Raw genomic sequence first — 26,874 nt, 5'->3', positions numbered from 1 at the left:
ACAAGGAAAGCGCCCCTCCCGTTTATAAGTCTTTACACATCCTTACACTAATTAAAAATATACCAACGACACCTTGGAGTTTACCTTTCAGCTGACGCAACAAACTTCACGTGCGTGTGTTCTAGAGGAACTTCTGTTTACATGTACCAATCTAGACCAGATGCTAAAGGCTAATTCAGTTGCCCTTCGTCTGCAATTATTACTCAAATACGATGTTGAAAGATCATCCCACTATGACATAAGGCAGGCATCTACTCCCACTAATGCTAAAGTAGAGAGCTTATGAGCACAGTCTTCAACATATCTCTCTTCGGTTGGTTCGTACCCTGTCTCCTTTAATTTACGCTCGTGGAATAACGTATTACCTGGGTTTACAAGCACAAGACAGAAGACTAATTCCAAGCAGAAGGAGATATGAACCAAGAGATAGTCATATCTTCTACACACGTCCTCTCGGCACGGACGTAAATCAATTAAACACTCTAGAGGAAGCATTCTATGGCTACAAAACGAAACAGGAGCCTCTACCACAGTAGATGCGAAAATGATAAATGTGTGCTTCAGAAACGAAATTGACATTCTGTGTGATTGCAATAGACATGTTCAATGTTGGCTGACTATTCAGTGGTATATAGTTTTGAGTGCATACTTTTATTTTCAACTTTCGAGTTGTCATTTCTTAAATATCTTATTGCAACACGAATATTAAATTCAAACAGGAGCCACTACCACTGTAGATGAGAAAACAAAAAAAAACAAAAACAAAAAAAACAAAAACAAAAACATGCGTGCTTCAGAAACGAAATTGACATCCTGTGTGATTGCAATAAACATAGTCTATGTCGTCTGTTTGTGGGTGAATAATTTTTATTTTTGATTTTGAAGATGTCAGTTTTTAAAATGTTTATTGTAACACGAATCTCACATGCAAACTGACATTCCGATTCACTGCAGGCATAATTTAATTTAAGTTGAATTTTCACATAAATATACATCAAAGTGAATTTACGTCAAACAGCTTAACATTTGTTATAACACGAAAAATATTATTATTACTGTGCATATTTGTGTTCAAAACATACAGGTGTGTTTTGAACAATTATATCTATAGTATCACGGCTGCATTTGTGATACTATAACATAAGTTGGAATTGTTTCAAAACACATATATTCCTTTGACCGTGCCCCAAAAGGGGACTTTGTAAATTAGTGTTTTCAGCTGAATACTTACGTAATTCAAATGTACTGTGTACCCTCGACAATATAGACCGACTATTAAACACATGTAAATTTGAATAATTACAATAGGGCGACCTAGCAAACAGTTTGTCGTGTAAAGTAACAGTCGACGGTGCATGTTGTGGTATAATATTTGAGGATTCAGTTGTTTTCAAATTTGTTAGTGAATGTCGGTGATTTAGTGTTCATAAGAAAGAGATCTATAAAGTCTAGCCTTGGTAGAAAAGGCATGAATATTTAACAAATGTAGAACACTGAATAGAAAAGAGCATCTGATCAATTGTCAAATAATATACTTATGATGACGGATGCAGCTGGTGCTGTACAAAATAGAATTAAATTGAAAAATAACAGACACAAGACGGTAAACTGATATGACATTTATTGAAAACAAGATGATATTGTAACGTAAGTTGATAATTTAAACGTCTAATCTTGACTACTGGTATTGACAAATGGAAATGAATATACAAATAACAAAATATATTCATAATTCTCGTTTTTGCAAAAAAATGATGAACCGAGTTTTTTCCTCGCCTGCGCGCACAACACAGAATAGCACTAAATGGCCAGTTAGGCCTGTGGCTATTTATTGTTTTAAAATCATAAATATATTTACATTTCATCACTGTTGGGCTTTACTTGTTTTATGTATAACGTTAATGTTTTGGGACGTTTGATGAACATGAATTTCTTTTGAGCATCTTGTATTACTAAGTCAACGGTTTGTCATTGAGGATTTCAATATTGTGCTGAAACCAACACAGGCAATATATTACATATTAAAAATTCTCGTCTACTGTTATGCAATCAACGAATACAACCCCTAGAAATATGCATTCAAACACTGAATTTCCAGCATTGTATATATAAAACACACAACCCGATACACGGGTTTGTGGGTGGTTGAATAAAACCGGAATGGTAACTAAAAGCATAAAGTTTTACTCCCTCGAAATGTGTTATGTAGACAATTATCACGAAATTACATTCAAGACTTAAATAAATTGGTTGGACAACAATTATTCGTAAAAAGGTATATGGAACAAACAATTCGCAATAGTTTACATATATGAAAATGTTGGCTAACATTTTCCAGACAATTAATGGGAGTCTTCATTTGGTCTAGTTTTTTTGGCGAATGGTTCTCTCTTCCCTTTCATCCTAACGTCATTTGAATATCGAAGATAATCTAATGTGTTTCAGTTTTAACTGAATTTCGATATGGTATTACACTGCAAGGACCAGGAACATTCTGAGATATTTAAAAAGATACTATTTTTTGTTTGAAGATGGATAATGACCGATGAAAGCTGGATTAACCCATAGGTAATACAATATCAGCGTTTCAAATGTAAGAATTGAAGCTTGGCTCAGGGGCATGAGAAACACATATCGTGTCTATTACTGTCAATTGCACTTTTTTGTCAATTTCATCTTGTACATTTCAAGTCTATTTCCTGATCACACTTGCAAGAATCATCACCAATCCGTACGGGCATCGTCCTCCTTTGTAAAGTTTGAGGTGGCTTAAATGTCCTTTTTAACGATCGAGGTACACGGTTCGAACGAATGGACAAAAATCCACCCGCATTCGAGTCTCCGATACAGTTGAATCACTCAAATTGACAAAGAAAATGAGTTCAAAGATCAACTGGTTTAGACATTTACCCTGAGGATATACCGAGACTGTATTTCTCGTTTTCTGTGGTTTCAAGTGGGAGTGGCAAGGGAGTAGCACCCTACCCTGTCGAGTCCTGGGGCGATGGGACATTCATGTTTATGGGGGTGCTGTTTGTGATGCTCTGGGGTGAGAGTGACTCTTCCTTCATGCTTTTATCGGGACCTGTAAGCTTCTGTAAATTATTTTCCTTTTTCCATTTCATTCGTCGGTTTTGAAACCAGATTTTAATCTGGCGTTCAGTAAGTCCCAGCATATGTGCAATCTCAATCCTTCTCCTCCTAGTGAGATACCGGTTAAAATGGAATTCCTTCTCCAATTCAAGAGTTTGGTACCTTGTATACGTTTGTCTTGTCCGTTTCTGTTCAAAATGCACCTCTGCAATCAATAGAAAAACATGTAAGTTCACATTTTTTTAAAGATATCTACAAATTATATATATTTATACGATCCTACACATTTTGCAAGTAAGTTGTGTCATATTAATCGGTGTATTGACTTCCGCGCTGCTCATCAGCATTGCCATTGGTCCAGATTTTTTTCTGAAAATGAATGTAATGAATACATTTTATACTGTGAAAAATATTAGAATAATCATCAGTGTTGTTTCCATTATTTAATAACGTGTTTCATTTTCTTTGAATGCAAAACTACGCACATGTTTATGATGTTATTGCTATAGATTTAACATATCATATCGATATTTATAGATATTATAGACAAAAATGATATTGTGTATCTATAATATTGATATGATCAGTGAGTAAATATATTATTAATTTACATAAAACCAGACATATCAATGCGTACATGCATTTGTGCTGAACTACCTTATTTCTCAATGTAATGTGCAACTGGTGATGGAATGTCATAATAGGTCTGCATGATTTGTCAAGTGTCGTTTGTTGAACGTATCACTTTTCAGTGAACCAACTGTATCCGTACATCATGAAAAATGTCATTGACACTTTGTACTAGACAATCAACAAAGCTCCTAGTTGAAGTTTCCGACGACCAAACACCGACATGTTATTGCTAGTTTTGAAATCGAGCAAAACCGCCCCTTTTTTCAAACCCGCTCATGCGGTAAACAAGTGAAACCTCGCACTAAGCGACAGTGTATTAAACCATCTGTTTTTATACGTATGCATTTTTGATGATTTAATTTCTGTCTCTAAGCCTACATATGCCTTAATGGCCCGTTGCATTACAAAAGCTTGTCTCAGCGCTCTTCCGATTATTACCCTTGACTAGTAATATGAACACACGTAGAGTATTTACAGCAAGAAAAGCTCCACAATCCGATTTTCGGTAGGCCCAAAGTATTATGACTGAGCGGTGATCCTTACCAGCTCTGTCTCGAGTTTAGCGAACCGTAAACGTCAGCATGGGATAAAAGTGTGCGGGAGTTTTCTTTGATTCTGGACCCGATGCTATCTAATAGGAAACAGACAGGGCTATAGGGAACTACCCTACCTGTCCCAAGTGAAATCAATAAATCAAACTACATGATCAAAGGCGTTAAAACCGGTAAAAGAATACGTCCAGAGTCGCGGACAGCCGAGCGACATTTACTCGATTTGACGACACGAGGTAACAACGCCGTGCGAGTTAAAGATCTCCCAGGCACATACTATGCTGTCTGCTATCTCGGTAGAAATATACATCCGACCTCAATATGTAAGTGCAAAGGCAGCGGTTGTGGGTATTGGCGCCTATTCGGCATTTATGACTCGGTGACAGAGTCGAATAAATTTGACAGCAGTCACATGTTGACAATTAAAGACAAAGATTTCGATGGCTACTTGAAAACAATATACAGGGTGTGTTAATCGGTTTATTACCAAAGGGAGATAATTGCAATTCTCTCGCCTTGGCTATTGTTTGCGAAATGCCCAGACAGGCAATAAAACTAAGTGCTACTGGAATAATTGCTTGACGACACTTGACGATAGAACATCATGAGGTGTGATTAGAAGTGATTTTTGTTCCTTGTTGAGGATTAGGCTAAACCCTTTCATTAAATTGTCAGTAAAGAAATTTCGTTTTATATCGAATGCTGTGATTTATGAAATGCTGGGGGCATGTTTATTTACCAAACATTAGTCTCATTGAATGGTCTGCTGGTGTGAAGGATGACCGAGTGAGATTTATCAACCCATCGTGGGAAGATTTATGTCATAAAAGCGATAAATCAAACTTTGATATAACGAGTGAAAGGCATTGATTCCAGTGTCAAACAAGTAAAGTGCCGGGTAAAGGAATGTATCAATTGGATCAAGACTTTACGAAAGTCATCAAAACGTTACTTGGCTGAAACCTGCTACCGAAACACTGTAAACTTAAGATAAATAACACAGACATGTTTATGGTAAACAAACTATTACCACTAAATAATGATCTGTTGAATGATTTAGTTTAAGCTACTATGAAGCATAGGTTGTACTTTCTTTCTTCGGTTTACGACATTTTAACAAACTAGTCATAATTCTAAGTATGTTTACAGGGACACTGGCAGCCTCATAAAAGGCTTTACATATTTGTAATTCAAGTTTTGTATGTAACAAATATCTGTCACGTTAAACTAAACGAACGATGCCAGGTCAGTTCTATATTTCTTTTTTTCTGTTGTTGTTTTAAATTTACGAATTTGAGGACGCAAATACATTGTGACTTGCAACGACAGGATGGTTTGAAATTTACATATCTGCCAAGTTTAACGTCGCTGAAAATGTCAGGTCAAATTGTTTTTCTTTAATTACTTTTTTTTTGTATTTTACGAACTTGAAGATACGACGGGAAATGACTTGGTACGGATAGAACGGCCTAATGTTACGCGATGCGTTGCATGTCTGCAACACTTAACACCTTAAAAATATCAGGTCAAATTCATCTTTTTTTTCAATTAAGTTTTTCTGAATTTTACGAATTTGATGATACGATGGCGATGTGACTTGGTACGGCAAGATCGACATGAAGTTACGGGAAACGTGTGATGTTAGTGTCCGATACACGTAAATGATAATTCATAATGCATGGCACGTGAGGGAAAGAATGAATAATGTATTCAAGACGACTCTACACCATGGAAACACAAGAGATGAATACACCGACGTCGACATTATCGGCACATGCACACACCAAAACATATCGAACACAAGATACAAACAAATCACTGTTCATATCTATACGCAAACATATATTTACAGACGAATGGGTATAATCTCTATTAAGGTTTTCGTAACAAAAGAGCCTAATACTTTAAACATAGTTAAAAATGTGTTCTATGTGGACAAGAATGAGATTTGGCCAATTTCGTGAACTTAATACATTATTGTTTTGAGCAAGCAGTGAGTTATTACGTTTATTTGCAATGTAGCGGACTATTTTTGAGAGGCTGCGGGCTAATTCATTAAAACAAAGTTTATTTCAGCGTGTGCTTTTGAATAATGAATGATGACGACAAAAACATTTATTGATAGACATTGTCTTTTCTCTTTCACATTTCTGAAAATAAAATAATGAAACCTATTTCAAAACGGAAAACATCGGTGATGCCTCGAAACTACCTGTCACTCAAATGTCAATCAAAGATTCGTGTGTATAAATTATGAAAAAAGGAGCACGAAACGCCGTAATGTCGTGGGGAATATTTTAATTCGTCAGTCTGATGCATCATAAAGTTCATATAAGGTATCCCTATATTCACTGTAACGAAGCTCTAAATTTATTTCAAGCTTTGGATTTGTTCTCATTTACTCAGAAAGTTTAACGACTTCTAGAAATACAGTGCGTACACTGGACATTTTTGAAGATATAATTACTCCCGCGCACTATAATGTAAATATCATCAGATAAATTGAATTAAATTAAATTTTATAAACCATACAAAAGAACAAAGAAAACAAGCACAATAACAGTGGGGTATATACGTGTTCTTGGCCGACGCGGATTGGGCGAAACTGATGTCTTTTAGGACAGAATTAATGTGTTTTTTGATCATTAAAAGCAAATTCTCTAGCGTGAAAGTTTAACCCGGGAGCTTTTTAATGTCCGCGTGGTAAACACAAACGCTACTCTGTGTGGATTTTGGTTGTGAGAAACAGCACATCCATTCCCTACGGAAATTCACAATACTTTGCGTGGAGGGTATTCCACAGGGTATTACGAACACTTACAGTAATTGTTTAAGTGTTTGTGTCATATAAGTTTGACGGAATTAAACAAACCAAACCTGACCTGTAGCCCAATTGCAAAGACAATAATATTATTAATAATAATAATGATAAGAATAATCCATGAGTGTTTATCTAACTGGAAAGTATCTCTCCATCAATTACGAATCATACACAGCACACTTGCCTAAAAAGTATCCCCTTGTGGCACGTTTCACCGACTTAGTGGGTGCCCTCAATCGTTAAAGTCTCACACACAAAATATCACACCAATATATCTTCTCTACCCTTGTTCGAACAAATAAGATGAACTACTGTGATACCAAATAATTGTGATTTCCTCTCTACTAAAGTTGAAATAGGTATCTGTAACTCATCGGCTGATGAAATGAATAATTCTGTTTTCCTTATGTCTCATGTCTGGTTCAAGAAAACTACATTATGCAGCTAAAAGCCATATCTTAGTGAGAATTGTTCATGCTGAAATTGATCGATGTCACATCGCATGACAATTCGCTCATAGCGATGTCGATTTCGATATATTCTGCATAAGCCGGGCGTTAATCAATAGATGCCGAAAGCCATATGCCTTGGTAAGATGAGATCCCAACAAGAAATTCAACATGATCACGGTGAAATCAACAATAGCCTATCAATTAGCTTCGTCTGTAAAATAATCCAGATATTAGACTATTGATTGAAAGCTAGATTGTTAAATGCCAAAGTTTGTTTTGAGACAAGGAGCTTCGGTATAGGTCACAGGTCTAAATATAAATTGAAGGTTCCATAATGAATGATTTGGGACTATGCTTGACTGGTAGTCACACTTTCCCAACGCTTGGCCTGTTGCAAAGTGGATTGCTTTAAGGTCTCTTGTAATATTCATTGGACTCGTCTTCACAACCTATGTCCGAAACTCTCAATTTGTACACCTGCGGCGTATTACTTTCGTCAAATAAACGAATTATGAATTATCATTGTGTCACTGACAATTCACGCGAAGAATAACATTTTCGGCCTTAATGCTGTAATTAATGTATTGCACAGAACTACAACTGCAACGATTCCAAAAGAGACCAAAATAGTATGAAACGTTTCTATCTTATAGAAATTGTATTTCGCTTTCTTATAAATTCCTAAATGAAACATTTTCATCACATTCCTTTTGAACAGTTGTGCTTTAAAGTGGCTGAACATTTAAGTCATTTAAAAAAATAATCTTCTGATTTAAATATGGATACATGTTTGTGTTTTATTGAATCGCTAAACGATCTCTTTTTTCTGGATCCTTGAAACCATCAACTTATATTTTATGTATAACATTCTTGTTTTGTTGTAATACTCTTCTTTAACCAATTAACTGAGGCTTTCGCTGCGTATGTTCGTGTTTTCAGATAAAGGGTCTCTATGCACATGGCCGAAATGATTAAGTTCGTATACATATTCACTTAACGAATCTGTCAGAGATCATTAAGTATGTTTCCATAAATTCATGTGTGAAGGTTATTTTTCTGAAACAGCCACGATTTTCGGTGAATATCCACATTTACCCTATTTAGAACTTGTTCACCGTGAGTACAAGGTAAACTAATTACGTTTAAATGACTTCAAACCATCACGTGACTTTAAGCACTTCGAAAACCTGCGTTATCGATGCGTGGGGTACAACTTAGTGAAGTTTCTTGTTGCTGTTCTTATAGACCACAAAGTAGCCGTTTCAAGGAGAAAACTTACAGTTATGACAATTGAAAAATACTCAAAGATACGATTGAAGGAGAAAGCTGTCAAGACGTAAAAAGGCGATGGTGAGATATTTTCTCTTGCTTTAAACACTGCTACAATGATGACAAGATCGATCAAAATTGGATTTCGGTGTAGTTTAAAATTAGTGAAAGTCAGGAAATGAAATTCTGAAAGTGAGAGAGCTTTTTAAAGTGTCTTGGAACTATTTCTCAGTGTACCCCTGACCAGGGTTTGACAGGCTCATGGAGGAGTTAAAAGGAAATTCTCACTTTTAAGCGAAATACATTTTCCGGGCCATTAGAAGCCGAGCTCTATTTCAACATGTCACCACCCTGATGCAATAAAAGAAATCTAGCGTCAAGCTTGTAAACCCCCATCAGCGCTCGGTTTAGAAGTTGTTGATTTCAAACGAATAGAAAAGGGTTATAAAGTCATTTCGCCGTCTGACAGCAGTTCCCATATGTAGAGATGATGAAGTGAAACCGACATCGGTAGCGGAGTGGTCAATTTCAAGGAGGGCGAAAACAAACATCCCTCCTGGGCGGTTTGACAGGCTATTCCATAACCCATACGTGTCTTATGGGAGTGTTAATTTCGTTGGTCGATGGTAGTTTAAGCTTCGGTTTCTTTCAAAGAGAAATGGATGCTAAAGATGGGGAATCGTGAGAAATCAGATAAATCATGGTGTAAAAGACTAACCCTCTTTGATCCTTGTCAAATGAATAAACGTGTATATCCAATAACCGATTACAAAAAGCCATCTATTTTCCAAAATTAACTGGGCATTACGCGAAATTACTTTCATCGTTAAATAGGTATTAAGTGAACAACTTCTTTTGACCTAAAATGCTGATGTGAAATGATGTGAAATAGACCTTGATAAGAAAGTCATGTCTCAGTGACATGTATTATTGAAATCGACAACCCCCAATTACAGGTGAATATCTCAATGTGTTTGGACTGACAACGGCCATAAGGAACATTCACGATAACCAGCCTTGCTTGGAGCATTTAACGTTTTGCTAAACTGAGACCAATTTGTTGTTTGTTTTTTTTAACGGAGAATACAACAAAACACAACGAAGTGCATGGAACGTGTATGGAACACGTTATGGAGTAATAATTTTAATCTTTCTTGCAAATTTTGCCTAATTTGTATTCATAATGTGATTCGATAAGAATAAAACAATTTTGGTACGAATATTAACAAAATTATTCAAATTATGTTTGATGTGTTAATTTTCAATCCAATATACTTCACAAAAAATGTACAGAATATCGTTTTCTTTTCTCTGGAACTTGATGAATCGGTTTCAGAAGAATTACACGACGGATAATTGAAACAAAAACCACAGATAGAAAGAATGAATAAACGCCCAATCAAATTTCATAATCTAATTACATTTTTATTTGTTCATTCGTCATTTTGCGATCAATATCCCAGTGCCGGGCTTAACCATCGCTGCAATATTTTATCTTCTGTGCACTTTACCATAAATCAGCACTTCCCCATTCGCCTTCGTTCAAACCATCGATTGTACATTGAAGGGAATTGAGACGGATTTCGCTCTATTTAGGTCTGAATCAGAGTGTTTTTGGGTCAGTGTATTCATCGTTTGATAGTGAAAAGAATTGCTTCACAAAGAAATTACAATTCCTGTGACATTTGCACCTCAGGATGAATTTCCAGGCTGGCTGAAACATGCAGGGCTGTTTCCTTGAAGTAATGACACCCAGTTTGTGTTCGCTTTGCCTACAAATTCTGCAAAATAAACATTTTCCCCCCGAACAGCATCTTTCAAGACATTTATTCCAGTCCCTCTTTATCGATCGGAGAGTATTGTGAAATTAACAAAATGGCTTCTATAAACTGAATTTGTCTATATTTGCCGCACGAAGAGACGAGGAACGCTCTTTAAAGCGGCATTTCGCTTTATTTCCGTTTAGTGAACATTTCTATTCAAAGTAAATTTCATTTAAAATTTAAGCCCTTAAACGTTCAGTGAGGACGATTTGTTTAAGCGATGTTACACAAAGTTTATAGGATATATACATAGGAAAAATAACATTATCAATACATATCATGCGAATATTTTTTCTCGTGTTTTATGTTATCTGCTTTTGAAGTCATGCTACTACATCGACCGAATACGTTTTATTATATTACGAATTGCGTTTTATTAACGCGTTATTGCAACCGAGGGAGATGGTAATAGTGTTAGGAAAGTCATTCTCCTTTTATTACATTTGCTAAATGAATTAATCATAATCACTAAATGCTATTTTAAACAAGGATTAACCCTGTACACACCTCAGAAGCAGAAAAGTACAACACGGGTTACTAAAAGAAGAATAAGTAGAAATAATACTAGTTTTATTGGACACTTTTATCGTTTTACGACGTGCGAACACTTTACTAGCCATTGAACCTACGGTGAATAGCCACGTCATATAACGCACAATAAATTTCATGGATTGTATATACAAGGTGATTATTTGGTTAAACATGTATTTGATGTTTAACTAGAAATAAACACTGACCTAAACAATGTATATCTAGTCAGATTGGTTAGATAAACAGCGCAGCGTCCATATGAAATATCACCGTTAGACCTTCCCTTTACGACATGTTTTCTCATGCTCTCCAGTGCATTGAGATATTTACATAAGGTTGTACATTTCAGACAGTTAGCAACACAAAAATCATCATTTCGCTTGTGCATTGCAGTCAATCATACCCATCTCAACCGCTCCTAACGGTATGAAACCGCTCCGTAATACATGTACACGGCGCGACCAAGGTTGACCTGTTTTGGCATATGTACATAACCGTCTCAAATGTGTATCATAAATGTATTCTTGCAAGAGTATATACATTTCAATCCTACATTTGGGATTGAAATGTACAATAGCATAACAGGTAGTTGTCTTGTAGACCACAGGAGTCGCTGAATACCTACACACTCGCGATAGCCAAAACGCGAAGAGGCGAGGTGATTTATTTCAACTGTTTGTGGGGTCCTATTTGTTGGGTTTCGTATTGTAGTACGTTCCTCTCACACACTTCAAGGTGTGTGTGATATACATCAGAGAGCGCCGTACTATCATAATGGCCGCGTTTATTTCGTGTCTTTGAAAAACAGTCATTAATCATTAGCGCCTTCTTTTCGCCTTGCTTCTCACGACAGAGCGCGTTGAACGTGTTCGGTTTTATTGTTATAATATTGTTATTTCCTACACAGTTGTTTCACATCAAATAAAAAGCATGTTCCGATCATATTAATAACGGTAATTTATCAGGTTACGCGTCTCAGATTAGAAATACGATGCGTGAATGAATTTATTCAAAATGAAATTGATTTTATCACAAGGATCTTGATGAAAAATATATCACAACAAACTCATTACATGGTCATTTATACTGAGCACAAACCCGTTTCATAACCATAATATCTAAACTGCATGTTGCTATTACCTTGTGTTTTTTGTGTCAACACAACTCAGGTTTTCCTTTTAGTAAGGGAACATCCTATTCAACAGTCATCTGACAAAGCCACGAGGCTTGAGGCTATTTAGCGTTGTCTGTTTACGTACATTTCATATGACCCAGTAAATGGTGACAAAAGGCCAATGTCTTGTTCATATACATATGCTTAACTGTACATTTTCCCCAAATTGACATCGGCCTGTGGACAACTACATTCTATGGATCTACGCAGGCCTACATTTGTCTAATGCTGGATACATATTAAGAAAATCGGTGTAAAACCTGCCCGGCTATAAAATTGACCTTCTTTGTAACAAAACACTGTAATAAATGAGTATTATTATGACGTATTTTGTGAGGGTATCATGCGGGTATCATGAAGGTATCATCAGGGTATCATGGTTCGTTCATGTTTGCATTATGTCGGCGAAAGTTTACAACCAGCAAGGTTTTCTAGGGTTTGTAATATTTTGGTCAGATCTAGTTTTTATATGGATACCTTTTGTGTTTACATTTGATTATTTCTGGTGATGTATGTGTTTGTATCAGTACGTCCATGTTCATATTATATAACGTGCTAAATATATGAACATTGAACACATGCCTATAGTGAACATGAAACCATATCACCTCATACTCTTTAGTGAAAGAAAGCAGTTGACTTCTGTATTTTATTTAAACAATTTGACGAGAATATTGCCAGGTATCGTTACTTGATACACTTATGATGAAATAATTGGATAGCAATTGAAAAATATACCATTCGTATCAGTTACAGTTTCGTTCAAATCAAGTCGTGAAACAAACCATGAATGAACACATGTGCTTGCCATATTCACTGTATGCTTGATTGTTTGACATGGCTACATTATCAAACAAGATATGTCTTGTTGATATGTGCTTGATGTAGTAAGAAATCAACAAGTCTGTGGTGGGCATGGGATGAGTCATGCTGACAGGGAGGTCATGTTGTTAAACATATGGAAGTACACTAATATGTATGGACATCATACAGATGCTAGTTGTCAGCGTTTGTGTATGTTTGTATGTATTCCTGTATTGTTGTGTGTACTCCAGTATTATAAAATAAATGTATTTTTATGCTTTGGGTTTTATCAAGTAGACTGAACCATCATTCAAAGTTTAATCAACGCCTAAAACTATTGATAATTTAAAAGTTTGATTGATGTAATTTTGATGAAATAACAACCATTTTCGATTGATATAAATCCCTATAAAATATCAGTCCTCTCTATTTCAAGCATTTTCTACAAGTCCTGCATTTAATTATTTTCTCTCTTTTTTCATTCATTCCTTTTTATCGTTTTCACATTATGGCGAAGCAATTTCAGACGCCTCGCGCTATTCTGAATAGTGATATTCGCACTAATCAATAGCGAAGCCATTGAAATCAACACCATTACATTTCAGGGAACACGAAATTGACATTGTCTCTCATTCGGCTTTGTTTCGTGCAAACCTCTTCCATAATTTGAAAGCAGAGGAACAAAGTATGGCAGAATTTTACCGTATGTTTATCATACAGAAAGCATTTTGCACGTGTTCTATTATCCAATTAATGCATAATTCAGAATACATATCTCGTGCACAAACTGTCATATACATTGTGAAATATACAGGATGAATATGCAAAGAGTCTGTGTTTTATCCTTGAGTAGCACAAACGCGGTAGTCATACACTGACGTTCAACTTAAACTGTTGATGGCTAACCTACTTCTACGATTCATTCATAACACGTAGGGGTATTTTTGCCGTTTCGAGACTAGACCGCGGAGTGTATTACACAGACGGTGAGAGCTACAATATTGGCAATGACTGTAGAACTGCAACATATTGGATACATTTCATGACATATCTTGTTTCGTGATATGAAATAACGGTGATTATACATACCTCCATTCGCTGGCCTCATCCAAGGGTACACAGGCATATTTTGCGAAGACATTCCGTTTAATGGACCATAGCCATTGGGACTGTTCGTCACCTCTTGCATTCCGCCGAGTTGTTGTTGCGGATGGTAATAAAAAGGTGGCATTTGGTTCGGAGGGCACCCATCACTATTTTTACAGTCTGCCATTCTGTTTTCGAACGATGTCCCATATATATTTTCCGTTGCATTGTGATACACTGGATATTGAGCCGACGCTGGCGGTGAACAACTCGCTAGCTGCTGTTGTTGTTGCTGTTGCTGAGGTTTGATGTCAGTTGTTCGTGGTTCAACTCGCTCATAACCTCCGTAGCGCATATAAGTCCCTGTGCCATATAGCGGCGAACTGTCATAAGACATTTGTGGCGAATTCGGAAGATACATATTTTCCAACTTTGTATCACTGTGATACAGTGGCTGGTCCATATGGACCGCTGTGCCACCAGAAGGCCCAGGCAAAATATTACTATAGTATGAGCTCATGCCGTTGAGGCAGTTTATCTCGACAAATGATTTGTGCTTCGAAGTCCCTTCAACATGTCCAATCTGCAAACCACCCCCACCAAAGGATAGCAGCCGACGGCTGTATGACGCGAACCTCACAGCCAATCAGACGGCGCGGCGTAACCACGTGACCTGCATCGTCTCACGAGAAACGCACCTGTGCGTCTGAAGGGCTTACCTTTTTGTTGTGAGACTGATGAATGACACGAGGTGGAGAATGAATTCAACGCATTGCTCCTGCTATTTAACAGCGGACTCTGACGGAATTCTAGCCAAAGTGAGTTAGTACCCGTTTCTTCCTATTTCACTCGCGATTTGGAAAAGAAGCAAAACGAAGCAAATTTAACGAAAATGTGTCGGCATGTTTAATGAAAATGGGCATTCGAGATTGAATTAATTCTCTAAGACACACTTGTCCCGATCTTGCAATAAAGGATTTACGACTTGATAATACTTCACTCATAAGAATGCATCAGTCGTAACGATTTTATTTAGCAACGATTTCGAGTTTATGACCATTGGGAGACAATCGGTAGCCGACAGCGTGCAATACCTTTCAATGGCCAGTCATTGAGGACTGTAATAAAATATCCCCACTTCTGTAAGCGAACTGTTTTATGGGGGATCAGGTTCCACGGATCCAGAGAAGATAGAATGAGAGCTTACGGTTTGTCGAGTCAAATGCATCTCTATTATCTTGTGAACAGACTTTGATAGGCGATAATCCTCAACCCCTATCATTCTATCATTAGCAACCCTAATACAACCCTTTCGTTGACCCGTCAAAGACGTGTCATGTCGAAGTTCAACAGTTATGCTTCCTCCATTGTGTACATGGGTGTCAATTTCGGAGAAGTTGTCATCTACAACATGTACATTTCACGGACGAAATGATTTTTCGTACATTTGGATAGTGTCGAATGAGCATGAATATTTCCACATGAATGAGAATGCCGGCTCATTTTAATAATTTTGCATAGGATAAATTGTACTAAATAGTGTTAGAGGGAGGGGCTGTATTAAATTAATTTTGTCAAACATTGTTTATATGATTTTAAAAAAATTTAAAGAATTTTATATTATCTTTTCTTTATAATTTCGTGGAAGATATTTTTTTTTGAAGAGAAAACACTTCTTTCATTTTATGCTGTGATATCCGTATTATAGTTCGTATACACACGCCAATGTTAATAAAATTCCTCCTAAAAACTTACCATGTTTTGTTTCAGGTACTCCAAATTTACCAAAACTGACAATACGGAATTTTATTAAATAAAGAAATTGTAAGTGATGTAATATTTTGTTGTTTCTTATATACGTACATATTTTATCGCTGTCATAAAAGCTATGCAAACCAAGTAACACCGAAGTTCGATAAAGACGTATTGGTATTCGGAAAATGAAGATAGTGTTTTCACATGCAGACAGTCACAACATATATGACGCTTTAATTTCAAATTTGTATGCAAACGCATAGCACCTGATTCCAACAATTTCAGAAACATAGCAACCGAAAATGTTGCAAATTCAAAAGAAAGCCCTTTTGTCAGATATAGTATATATAAATAGAAATATGATTTATTGCGAATCCTCCTCGATGGTGTTAGTTTCCACCGTACATGTATCAGTCAAAGATCGTGCATGCTGGGAATGTTGAATTATGTATGACGAAATATACACCACATGCAATATACACTTTTGAACTTAGGTAGATATTTCTACATTGGACATAAATATGATATAATAATGATTATAGAATTGCTTTGCATAGCTCATAACACAGACAATGAAATTGGGGTATGGTGTTGTGTAAGACACACAATCACGACTGGTTAGTAAGGTTTTTGCCTGCTTTTAGAAACAAATATCTGTTGCTGCCATATGTCATATACATTTTAGGTGATTTAAAGACCTTCCTTCGACAGATGAATATTTTGGTATATAAACATGCCTAAAACATTTTGTGTTTAAAACGATTAGTTTTCAGTGAATAAACAAAAGCTTATGGACAATCATATCATAATATTTATCTATGGTAATTACTCGGTGTTATTGTGTGCGACAAAATCGAATACATTCCACATGTTGACACTGTATAAAAATACAAACATGTGCACAAACAGGTTTAGAAATATTTTTCATCTACTTAACGTATTGTGAAAACATACAAATTGAAACGATGAAAAAAAACATGACCTGCTCAATAGGCATTGTTTTTCCTTTGGCTGTGTTGTCTAAGATTTTCCGCATGAATGTTGTCAATGAATAAATAATAGCAATAGATCCAATGAACGTTTACGCGTGAAGCCATATCTTGGAGGTAATTAAATCACTGGTTCACTCGTAAAATGTGAATAATTAGAACCTGTTGTTTATTTTATTCTAATGACTGTAATGTTTTACATATTCGCCTTCGTGGGATGTTTGGCAAGATGATACTTGTTACACATGGGTAGTACACGATATTGTATACACTTCAAAAGGACTCACTCCATTTAGCTGAGATATATTATTTAATAGTTTATGCAAGATAAATTTACAATGTGTCGCGGCATTTATGCAACACTGCTATAGAGCATTTGCCACATATTCAGCTCCTGCACAAACCTTTGATGACAACCTGGCATGCTTTACTTCAAACCGAATGATCTGTTATGATCTAGATAGTAATCAGATCATAACATATTATAAATGGAAAATGGATATCGAGTTTCCAGATAAAACCGAAAGAAAATTTCTATATGAAAGCTCAGATATTTCATCTGAGAAGAGATTGGTCCCGTTTCAGCTGGGCAAAGATACGGAGGAACATTCGTTAAGCACTTGTAGGAATACATTTAAATATTTGACACCATCTTAGCATGAGTTCCCCCGCCTTTGGCCTCGGTCTGTCAGTAGTTATGTTGATACAGTCATAGCAGCTACTTCCACCCAGAGAGAAAACTGGCTTATTGGCCCATGGGGTGACATCTTCCTCTCACTACGAAATGAAGGAGCCGTGGTAATGTCAAATTTATTTATTGCATGAAAATGTCATACCCTGCAGTAGCACTATGCATTAATAAGAGAGCGGAAGCGTGTGGCGCTCGCCTTGGATAATATGCTCAGAAACGAATTTCGTTTAATGCCCTTGAATGAGGAAATTCAAATTGTATATTTATGTATATCGTTATGCATTGCAATGTTAGAACGGAAGTGATAAATATTCGATGTGGGTTATATTATATTTTACTTTTCGTATTACAAGATCCGTGACATTATGCATTCATTGGCTATTAAGAATGATAAATGGAATGTTGTAGAATAAACATACCATATTTCTTAATGGTTTGTGTATTAATTGCACAAATCACCCGAAAACCTAAATACTGGAAAGGTTTATTTGTTTAACAAAGAGACAATGATCACTTCTGAAAATATCAGATCTAGATGCGTACAATTAGGATGTTTGTGTCGAATATTCTTTCCTTCTAAAGGTACACGTGGCAATAAAACTGAAATAGGCAGATGGAAATTGACGCGAGAGAGACATAAATTTCGTTCTTGATTTCAATGAAACTGACAACTGTAACTCGCACCATTAACGAAAGATAAATGTACTCGTAAACAAACAGTAACAATCCTTCTTCAGCAGCCTGTATTGCGATATGTGCAAATGCACCGTGTTGTGTCTAAAAGGAATAAAACCCATAAAACATCGAAAATTGCATAAAAACAGTTCATCGATATGCAGTGTAAAGAAGGCCGTGGATATAGTTAATGTTAAAAGGACACCAAAAATGTTAGAATGGTAATGAATAGTAAAGCCTTTTCTTTTTCAATATACATTTCCAAAATGAAAATATGAACATTTTCTTAAATAAAACCTCACTCACAAGGAACTGACGTGAGTGTCTCATATCGTTTGTGAAGTGTAGTCGATGATTCTGACATCAGACTTCCTATGACTCTGTTGGCTTGTCGAATCAGTTCAGCACCAGACAGCCCCAGTTCCTAATATGAAAAATGTGGATTTTGTTACCGTTAATTTGACATTCACAAGTAATTCGTTAGGTGTACTCTGTGAATGTAACGTTTTGAGCTCCAAAACACGGATATGTAAGTTTCGCTCATTAGTGTAATGCGGTCCTGTCCCAAAGCCAGCTTTCAAGAGTGATGAAGGACCGAAAGCACGTAGACCTCAATTGGGGCTATTTTTAAGTTACACCGAATCTGTGAGGTAAATTCATTTTAAATTTCGTAAGTGATCCCATAAACATTGCTTGTCGGGCGATATTCAATGAATATGGCTTGGGGACGATAACACAGTAATCTAGCAGATAAGCAAATGGCTACATATTTAGCTAGATTTTGGGCCATTGCTCTGAAATGATACTGTAGAATGAACTTTGTGAAATGTTTTAACGGATGCGCGACACTGCTACATGTATCCTTAACGGTTGTGATAACTTGATCAACAATATATAACCCAACGATGTCGAAACTGCAACTTTGATCAATTTATAGTTGTTTCTTAGACGAAAGAGATAACCATATATTACATGACAATGCTTGACTACAAAGAAACACAATATGACACATTTCAGACATCGTGGATGACAATATATAAACGTGTTTATAAAATGTGTTATGCATGCAAAGACTGTCAGACGTTTTGCCCACTTTAAGCGATCCGAACACACCTATCTAACACTGTTTGAAATCGACCACGGATGATCGTCAGTGCAATAAACATAGCGCTTTCAATTACATCCTAAAGAGACTTTAAAGCTTCCCAATCACATGTTCTCCGTTTTTGGCGACGTTGGTACTTAAACACCCATAAACCTACCCCCAGCTGTGGGGTGGCTACACAGTCAGCAGCAAATCATGTGGAAATGAATTAGTCACTCGGAATTTCAAACTTTTGCTTCAACAGAAACGGAACACGACTTCAAGCTTATTTTGTTTTGAATTTGACATTTTTATGTTTTTCCTTAAGTATTTGTTTGTATGTTAGTTCTTTGTAAAAAGACTGAACTGGTTGACAGTAAATCAAAGATACGACCCTTCGTGTTCCCTATGTTAGCCAGGCTGCGGTTGTTATGGATAAAGGTTTGTTGGAGAGATATGTGAGAGTATGTACTGCCTTTGTTTGTGAGCTGTTCGACAGTTTACTTAACACAAACAGTTTCATAGTTCAGTCACTGGAAAGTGAACGTCATTTAGGAAATCTTCACGTGTCTGGATAAAATAGTTTATGTTTATGTTTTGCGTACATAGGTTGCTTTGGAGTTTGTTGTTCTGACAGAAGCTGTGAGTTTGTCACACATATTCACGACTTTCATACGAAATTCACTCTTCATTTTCCTTCTTCTTTCTTCTTCTCCTTCTACCTTTCTTTTTCTTCCTCTTCTTCTCTATTTGTGTCACATCTATATTTCCATTTTCGGGTCTTAACATCTGGTTCATTTGAACGCAAGTTAACCTGGCATGTATCATTACGATGTTCCGTAACGAAAAGTCTAAACCAAACGTTTTATTTAATCTTCAGCGAGTTATCTTAATAGAACACACATTGAAAATAAATAAATTTCTCAAATTTTGTGTTGCACAATATATCTCCACTAGAGAATATGTTCTGTCAGTTAGGCTGACACCTTTCTATGGTCGACATTGCCTGTGAAATAATGTTGATTCTTGCCTTCTCATCTAAGTAATATCGAGAAGAGTTTTCATGTGAGCAAAAACTTACTAAAATATTACATTGATCGTACGAGAATAAGTGAGTTCATATTCATATTGATCGAATCTAGATCTCGAAAGAAATAAAAATAGACAACCCATCCGCTATGGAATCTCTGCAAAGGGCGTTCCATCTAAAATGGCATTATCCTAACTTTATGGGTGGAAGTTTACACGCAAAAACTGTTTTATGAGGTGCAGCGCTATCGATACGTTATTGCTGAAATTTGAAAAATGATACACGTGAATATGGTGAAAAACGGATCTTAAAATGAAAGTGTTCATTTTTTAAAACATGTGGCGCCAAACCGTTAAGTCAATAGATATCCAGCATCACCCAATATTATCTCTCTTGTGGATCTCTGATGGTAAAGGCGTCTGTAATGGCGTCTGTAATGGCGTCTGTAATGGCGTCTGGTGATTCTGATACGGAGGCTCTGTAAATTCTGACAAGCAAAGACTTATGTTATAAAATAAACATACCACCGGTGCGTACTATCTGGTTTGTTGTATGTACGTGTTCGTTGATACTGCAAATGATCATCAAGCAGAATGCAGCTTCCAAAATGTCATCATGTATCAGTATTTCCAGTGGTAGCCCTTCAGAAATAGATTTTGTTAACTTGGGTTTTTTTCAAAATGTTAAAAAAACGCGATCAATGGACTTTTGATAGTAAAACGAAAGTAAGGTGACAAGTGTAAGATCAGGTGATTGTTTTGTTCAGTTCAGTTACCTACTGTACAATTTTTCGTTCTTATGTTATAATGCGTTCTCTTCACAATACTGAATAATATTAACGTCATGTAATTGAAGTAATTCGTGTACCAGTAACACCATTCATATGCAAAGAGCTCATTATCATTTGTTTATTGCTTGTCTAGTTTTGGCGCACTACATTAACAAATTATATCACTATGGCGGTTATTGATTCCGCCACCGTTCCTAATAATTTGCACAATACGCACTTTCTAACATAATTAAAAATTTATCTGGACAGCGGTCAAGCGTGCCCAGTAATTAGTTGGGCTTGATGATTGTCCCCTTTCATGAACTAATGATAATATATAATATAATGGCGGCATACAATGTTTATAGGTAACGGGTCTCATTGTCTGATGTACTAATGTACTATCTTGCAGGACATTGAGTTCAGTAATTGGAAGGTGTAATATGAGGCATATTATCAAAACTGACTTATATTAAGATGCATACAGATATGCATATGCACTTATGACATTATTTCAATGTCATTTATTTTGTAGACACGTTTTCACGGATTCTATGCCCACAGTGTTTTCTGGGTTTTGTGTACATTGAAATATTGTTGACATTATGAATGGCGTACAGTTGTTTCTGATGTTTCTATGCAAATTGGATCAAGTGTAATTCTTCATCCTGTGTGCTGTCTAGTTGATGAATATTAACGCTTACATGTGATGTTTGCTCTATATTTTCTTCTATGTGGGTTTCATCCTTATATTTAAACCAGTATTAAACACTGGAGGTGTTGTGACCGAACGAGAGAGTAATGAATGAGAAGGGAGAATTGTAGCGTATATATGTGAGTGTGTACGTACGTACGTGCGTGCGTGCGTGCGTACGGATGTGTCAGCGTGTGTTAGCCCACTCCCAAATTCACTTCCAAGTTCAAGCCTCGTTCTTGAGTATATATCCGACAGACTGGCACATACATTGACACGTTCATCGCTTAGATACCGCGAATCAGGCGCTGTAACATTAAGTACCATCTTTCGCATATTGTGGCTCGACGCTAACGCTGGATTGAAACACCAACCTTTCTTCTTCCGGTCACAAGACGGACTGAATCTGGTCTACAGCCTGTTCGCCTTTATTCAATCCTCTTGTGTTTTAGTTCTTAAGGACTGAAGCCGGTTCATTGTACTGTTCGTGTATAATCAAATACGGCACAGGCGAATATTATAACTTTTTGCAAGTGCAGGTTGGGATCGAACAAGCGAATTCCTCTCACTACTCCTAGGCCAAATGTAGAGATATCATCAAAATCAGGTAATATGATACATCCAGCCTTATCACGCATACTGCATATCTTGACCACGTTGAACACCAGTGCTTGCCACCACCCTTTAGACAATGTGATCAATACTCAAGCAGTTTCTCTATGAACATGTGGACACTGTTTCAACAGTGGACTGAACCCAGTTGGTTTTTAGAAACCTGATACCTCCTTTCGCTGGTTCTACTTCAACAAGAATTTTTGGAGGGTTGGAGGTGTCATGCTAATTACTGAATAACACCTTCAATGCTGCTGAGAGATCCTAAAAGATAGGTACTTTTCTGGCTTTTGGCCGAGGGCTATCACCGAGCAGCACCTTGACCGATACACTACCATGGAAGTCGATACGACCAAGCACTCTGCCCTGCCTCAGACCATGCGTATTGTCAGGATAGAAATCGTAGACTGAACCTTGCGGTATCGCCATTTAAACATAATCCGAGAAAGGATTAGGATTACAGGATTCTGAACAATGGATTTGTATGTGTTTACAGAGGCATCTGATGAAATTTGGACATACACGTGGAAAATCAAAGAAAATGTCAGGAAACATGCCTTGTGTGTATGTGTGTGTGTGTGTGTTTTCACTGCGTGTGTAGTTCTGTGTGTTACACTGTGTTTTTTTTCTCTCTCTCTCTCTCACTCTCTCTCTCTCTCTCACTCTCTCTCTCTCTCTCTCTCTCTCTCTCTCTCTCCCTCTGTATGTGTCTGTGGACTTTAGATAAGCTAGGGTGTCAGGCAGTGTACCCTGAGATGTGTTGAACTTAACTTTTGTAGAACCATTCTTCTCCGTCAAGACTAACGTCGTTCTCAGAAGAATGAACGAAAAAATACTATCTGTGATTAGTAACTTTCACAAGATGCCATCAATAACTTTTGTGTTTTGCATCATTTTACCAAAACCTGAAATCTGTTCTTGTTTTGCTTATAAAACATGGCTACACTTTAGCATACACTAGCGCTGGAAAAAGAAAACGTATTTCATTGCATGACCTCAAGTCGGACTCATACGGTTTTAATAGCGGTAATGGTTTATAAAAATGGACATTAACTTTGTGTTTGGTCGAAGAAGATAAACGCCTTTATATGGAAACCTTGTTTAAACGCAGATCACTACAAACATTTGCTAACCTTTGTACATCTGCAAACACACTTTGAGCATGTACTGCGGACGCCTGTCAATCAGGACAGTAACATTTATTGGGAAAAATATTCCAAAACTATGACAACATATTTTCTGTTTGACCATTTTGATTCTCATTTCATTTGGAACAATATGTAAATTTTAATACGTGTATCATACCACCGTTGTAGAGTGCCTTTGGTAACGTGAATGCATTTTTTATACACTTAGGTACTGGTCATTAATAAGATTTGATATCACGAGAACTGTTCTAGACATACCATTTGTACTGTCACGTTATACGTTTGTGACTTGTGCCATTATACTGACCCAATAAAGATTTTGGTGAATATGGCTGTATCATTGTAGATATGTTGAATATTTGTATTGTGTCACCTCTCCTGTTATCGTCTACATTTCTAATTTCTATTCCAGCAATTGTGATTACTAATTATGTAAAACAACTTTAACAAAAGCAAAATACAAAAGCAAAAAACAAGAAAAAAAAGCCCAAACAAACAAAAAACCTCCGAACAGATGATTAGTTCATTTACCATCAGAACATGGACCATATTACTATGTTATCGACACACTGTCAATAAATGAGATATTTTATAACGATAATGACATTATAACCTCTCTGTGTGCCATGGACATTCTCTAAACGAGATGCTATTCTTCTTATATTTTGATCGAAACTATTTTGAAGGCTGTCACAAGACTAATGTCTAAACCAAGACATCGTTAACACGTCCTTACTATTATGTCCTACAAGTATTTGCACAAAGACACTCTCCGAAACCGGCTCCATCAACAACCCATCTAATTTTGTTATCAGACACTTGTTTTTACTCTCGGATACCGGATAGCCTACAACGAAATCGAATCGCGTGTAGTCATCTTAACATTTGTATTTTACCAATAAAATAAATCTGTTCGAAATCAAACATCCCTTTTCATTTCTGTTTGCATCTGTTAACTTTATTCGTTTTGTCCTTAATATCAGCCGTCATTAAACACTATTCCACGCACTGATTGACAGCAATTTACAACAACACATATGCGCCTATATCAGCTGGTATTACAGTGAAGTATCATAGTCCACACACTCCAAAAACAGTCTGGCTGAAAAGCATCGATATTAATGGCGTTAACACGTTGTGTGTATGGCCAATTTTGAGCAGATGCGCATCAAATCAAACGGTTAATTGTCAACTCTTTTTGGTTTTAAATAATATTAGGTTTGATCAGATCGATCTACGCTGCACAGTCCCGAACGAAATAAAGAAAATACAATTATGGTGGTAACTCCTAAATGCTTTGCATCGTTTGTGGTCCACGTACCACCTGTATCGTATTGAGAATATCTTATTTCTAGTTAGTAACTGTATACTGTGTATACAATTGTACTGTACAAAACCACCGCGGTTGTATAATGTACCGAGTCTACGTGTGGTTGTAAAATGCATGCGGTAGGGAAGTCGATATTATATCGGAATAGTTCAAACAGTTCTAATTTACACCTATACCCTGCTATCGGAAACAGCATGCCCGCTTTTAAAACAATAAATCCACATCGGATTTACGCAAACTGACCTTTGTCACGAGAGGGACAAATAAGTCATAAGTGACCACACTGAATTAGTTTCAGTAAGCGTAAGGTGAGGGGGGTACAAAACTTTAACTTTTAGAAGCAAATTCAAAACACTTTCAATGGCCTGTCCCTGCCATGGAAATCTGAAAAGAACGGTCGTCAAATTTACGAGGGAAGTGTTGTATTGGTTCCGTGGTTTTGAACCTTAATGGCTGCAAAAGCGTGAGGTAGATTCCCTTGCGTTCGTCAGCTGTCCGACGTCCATGCGTCATCGTCCGGACAGCTGACAACAATGTACTGACCACACGACATCCAATTTGACCGCACGAGCTCCAAATGACCACGTGAGTCCGCGAATAGGATTATCATATGTCAGCTGTCACGGCCCCCGTCTTTGTTGAAAATCTGCTGAATTGTCGCTCCAGTCAAGCTCATACTGTCGCTATAAGATTATTACTCTCCTACAACGCTAATGTGTGTGTGTAGTTTCCTCCTATCGATATTCTTGATTTGAGTGATCTACTGATGTTAAACATAGATCGCATCTATCTCCTCATGCCACTTCACAAACGAATATCACGGCTCTCCATCCACCTTCTACATCAGTTGTAGCTGTTATTCTAGTCAGGCTCAGACCACGACTCTCACACATAAAATGTAGGATATGACGTAAACGTTTGAAGGATAATCCATTTGCTGAACTAAAGAATTTAAAAAAATAATAAAAATGCTAACATCTATTAAAAAAACTACCAGTTTATCCTGGCAGCATGCAAGGTGTGCGCCAAGGCTATTCTCTAGCTATTTGGCGTTTGTAAAATTAACCATAAGTTACGTTGTATTCAAAGGTAATCTTGACAAGTATATTAAACATGGCCTATTTATCGGTTTTTCAATAAAACGCTGTCCTACTTAAGAAATTAGAGGTGGCTGTTTAACAGGCGTAATAAGATCGTTTCCTTTGATTGTCGCCAGCAGTCCCGTCACAATAGCGATTCTGTGAACATTTATCGCTTTGAAATACTGGGAATAAAAAGTATATTAAAGTCTAGCAGCTTACGTTCTTAGTTTTTCACCAACTTGGTTGATCTGATTTATATTCTGGCAACAATTTCGGGTCAAAGTACCCGAATGAACAGAAAGCCATAATATGCACCCAGGCGAGACCTACGGGTGGAGCATCAGTGACCCGAGAAAGCGAGTCAATTTTGCGTTAAGTTCGTAAACTCTGGCAAAGATGCGGAATATGTGAATACTGAAATTGTGACCTTCCACACACACATTTTATAGTTATGTACCTAGTGCAGTGGTTACATTTACATAGGTAACCAGGGACACGTTTTAAAAAATTGGCACAGCCCATACATATCTTGATTCAATATGTGTATGATATAAACATGTTCCCTTTCCATAATTCTTGTGAAGTGCATTTATTTCACCTTTACGCATGTAATTGTGTTATTGCTTTGTTAGTTGTCATGGTATATGCTTTAAATACAATATCACATCGCACAAACACACTGGACCTCTTTTCTAGTCCAAGAACTAGTCCTTACAATAATGGACAATGCGTACCTGTTAATTTGAACCGAATTGTTCTTATATAAAAATTCGTAAAT

General features: G+C 36.7%; 1 protein-coding gene and 1 long non-coding RNA gene across 2 annotated transcripts in view; one reads left to right on the top strand and one right to left on the bottom strand.

The window, feature by feature from the left end:
* Positions 1-1,604: 1,604 nt before the first annotated feature.
* Positions 1,605-14,842, bottom strand: LOC137298438 (homeobox protein Hox-B7-B-like). Its single transcript, XM_067830706.1, has 2 exons — positions 14,241-14,842; positions 1,605-3,298 (listed from the first exon to the last, which is right to left on the bottom strand). Exons 1-2 carry the CDS (start codon positions 14,755-14,757, stop codon positions 2,982-2,984), a joined length of 834 nt encoding a protein of 277 aa, XP_067686807.1. The 5' UTR covers positions 14,758-14,842; the 3' UTR covers positions 1,605-2,981.
* An 85-nt stretch (positions 14,843-14,927) lies between these two features.
* Positions 14,928-26,874, top strand: part of LOC137298440 (uncharacterized) — a 105,888-nt gene continuing 93,941 nt past the window's right edge. The window contains exon 1 of the long non-coding RNA XR_010957747.1: positions 14,928-15,055. This is a non-coding gene — a long non-coding RNA (uncharacterized lncRNA). The remainder of the gene's footprint in view (positions 15,056-26,874) is intronic.

This window comes from Haliotis asinina, chromosome 10 (assembly GCF_037392515.1).
Source record: "Haliotis asinina isolate JCU_RB_2024 chromosome 10, JCU_Hal_asi_v2, whole genome shotgun sequence".
NCBI classification, from domain to species: domain Eukaryota; kingdom Metazoa; phylum Mollusca; class Gastropoda; order Lepetellida; family Haliotidae; genus Haliotis; species Haliotis asinina.
This window is presented reverse-complemented; position numbering and strand designations above follow the sequence as displayed.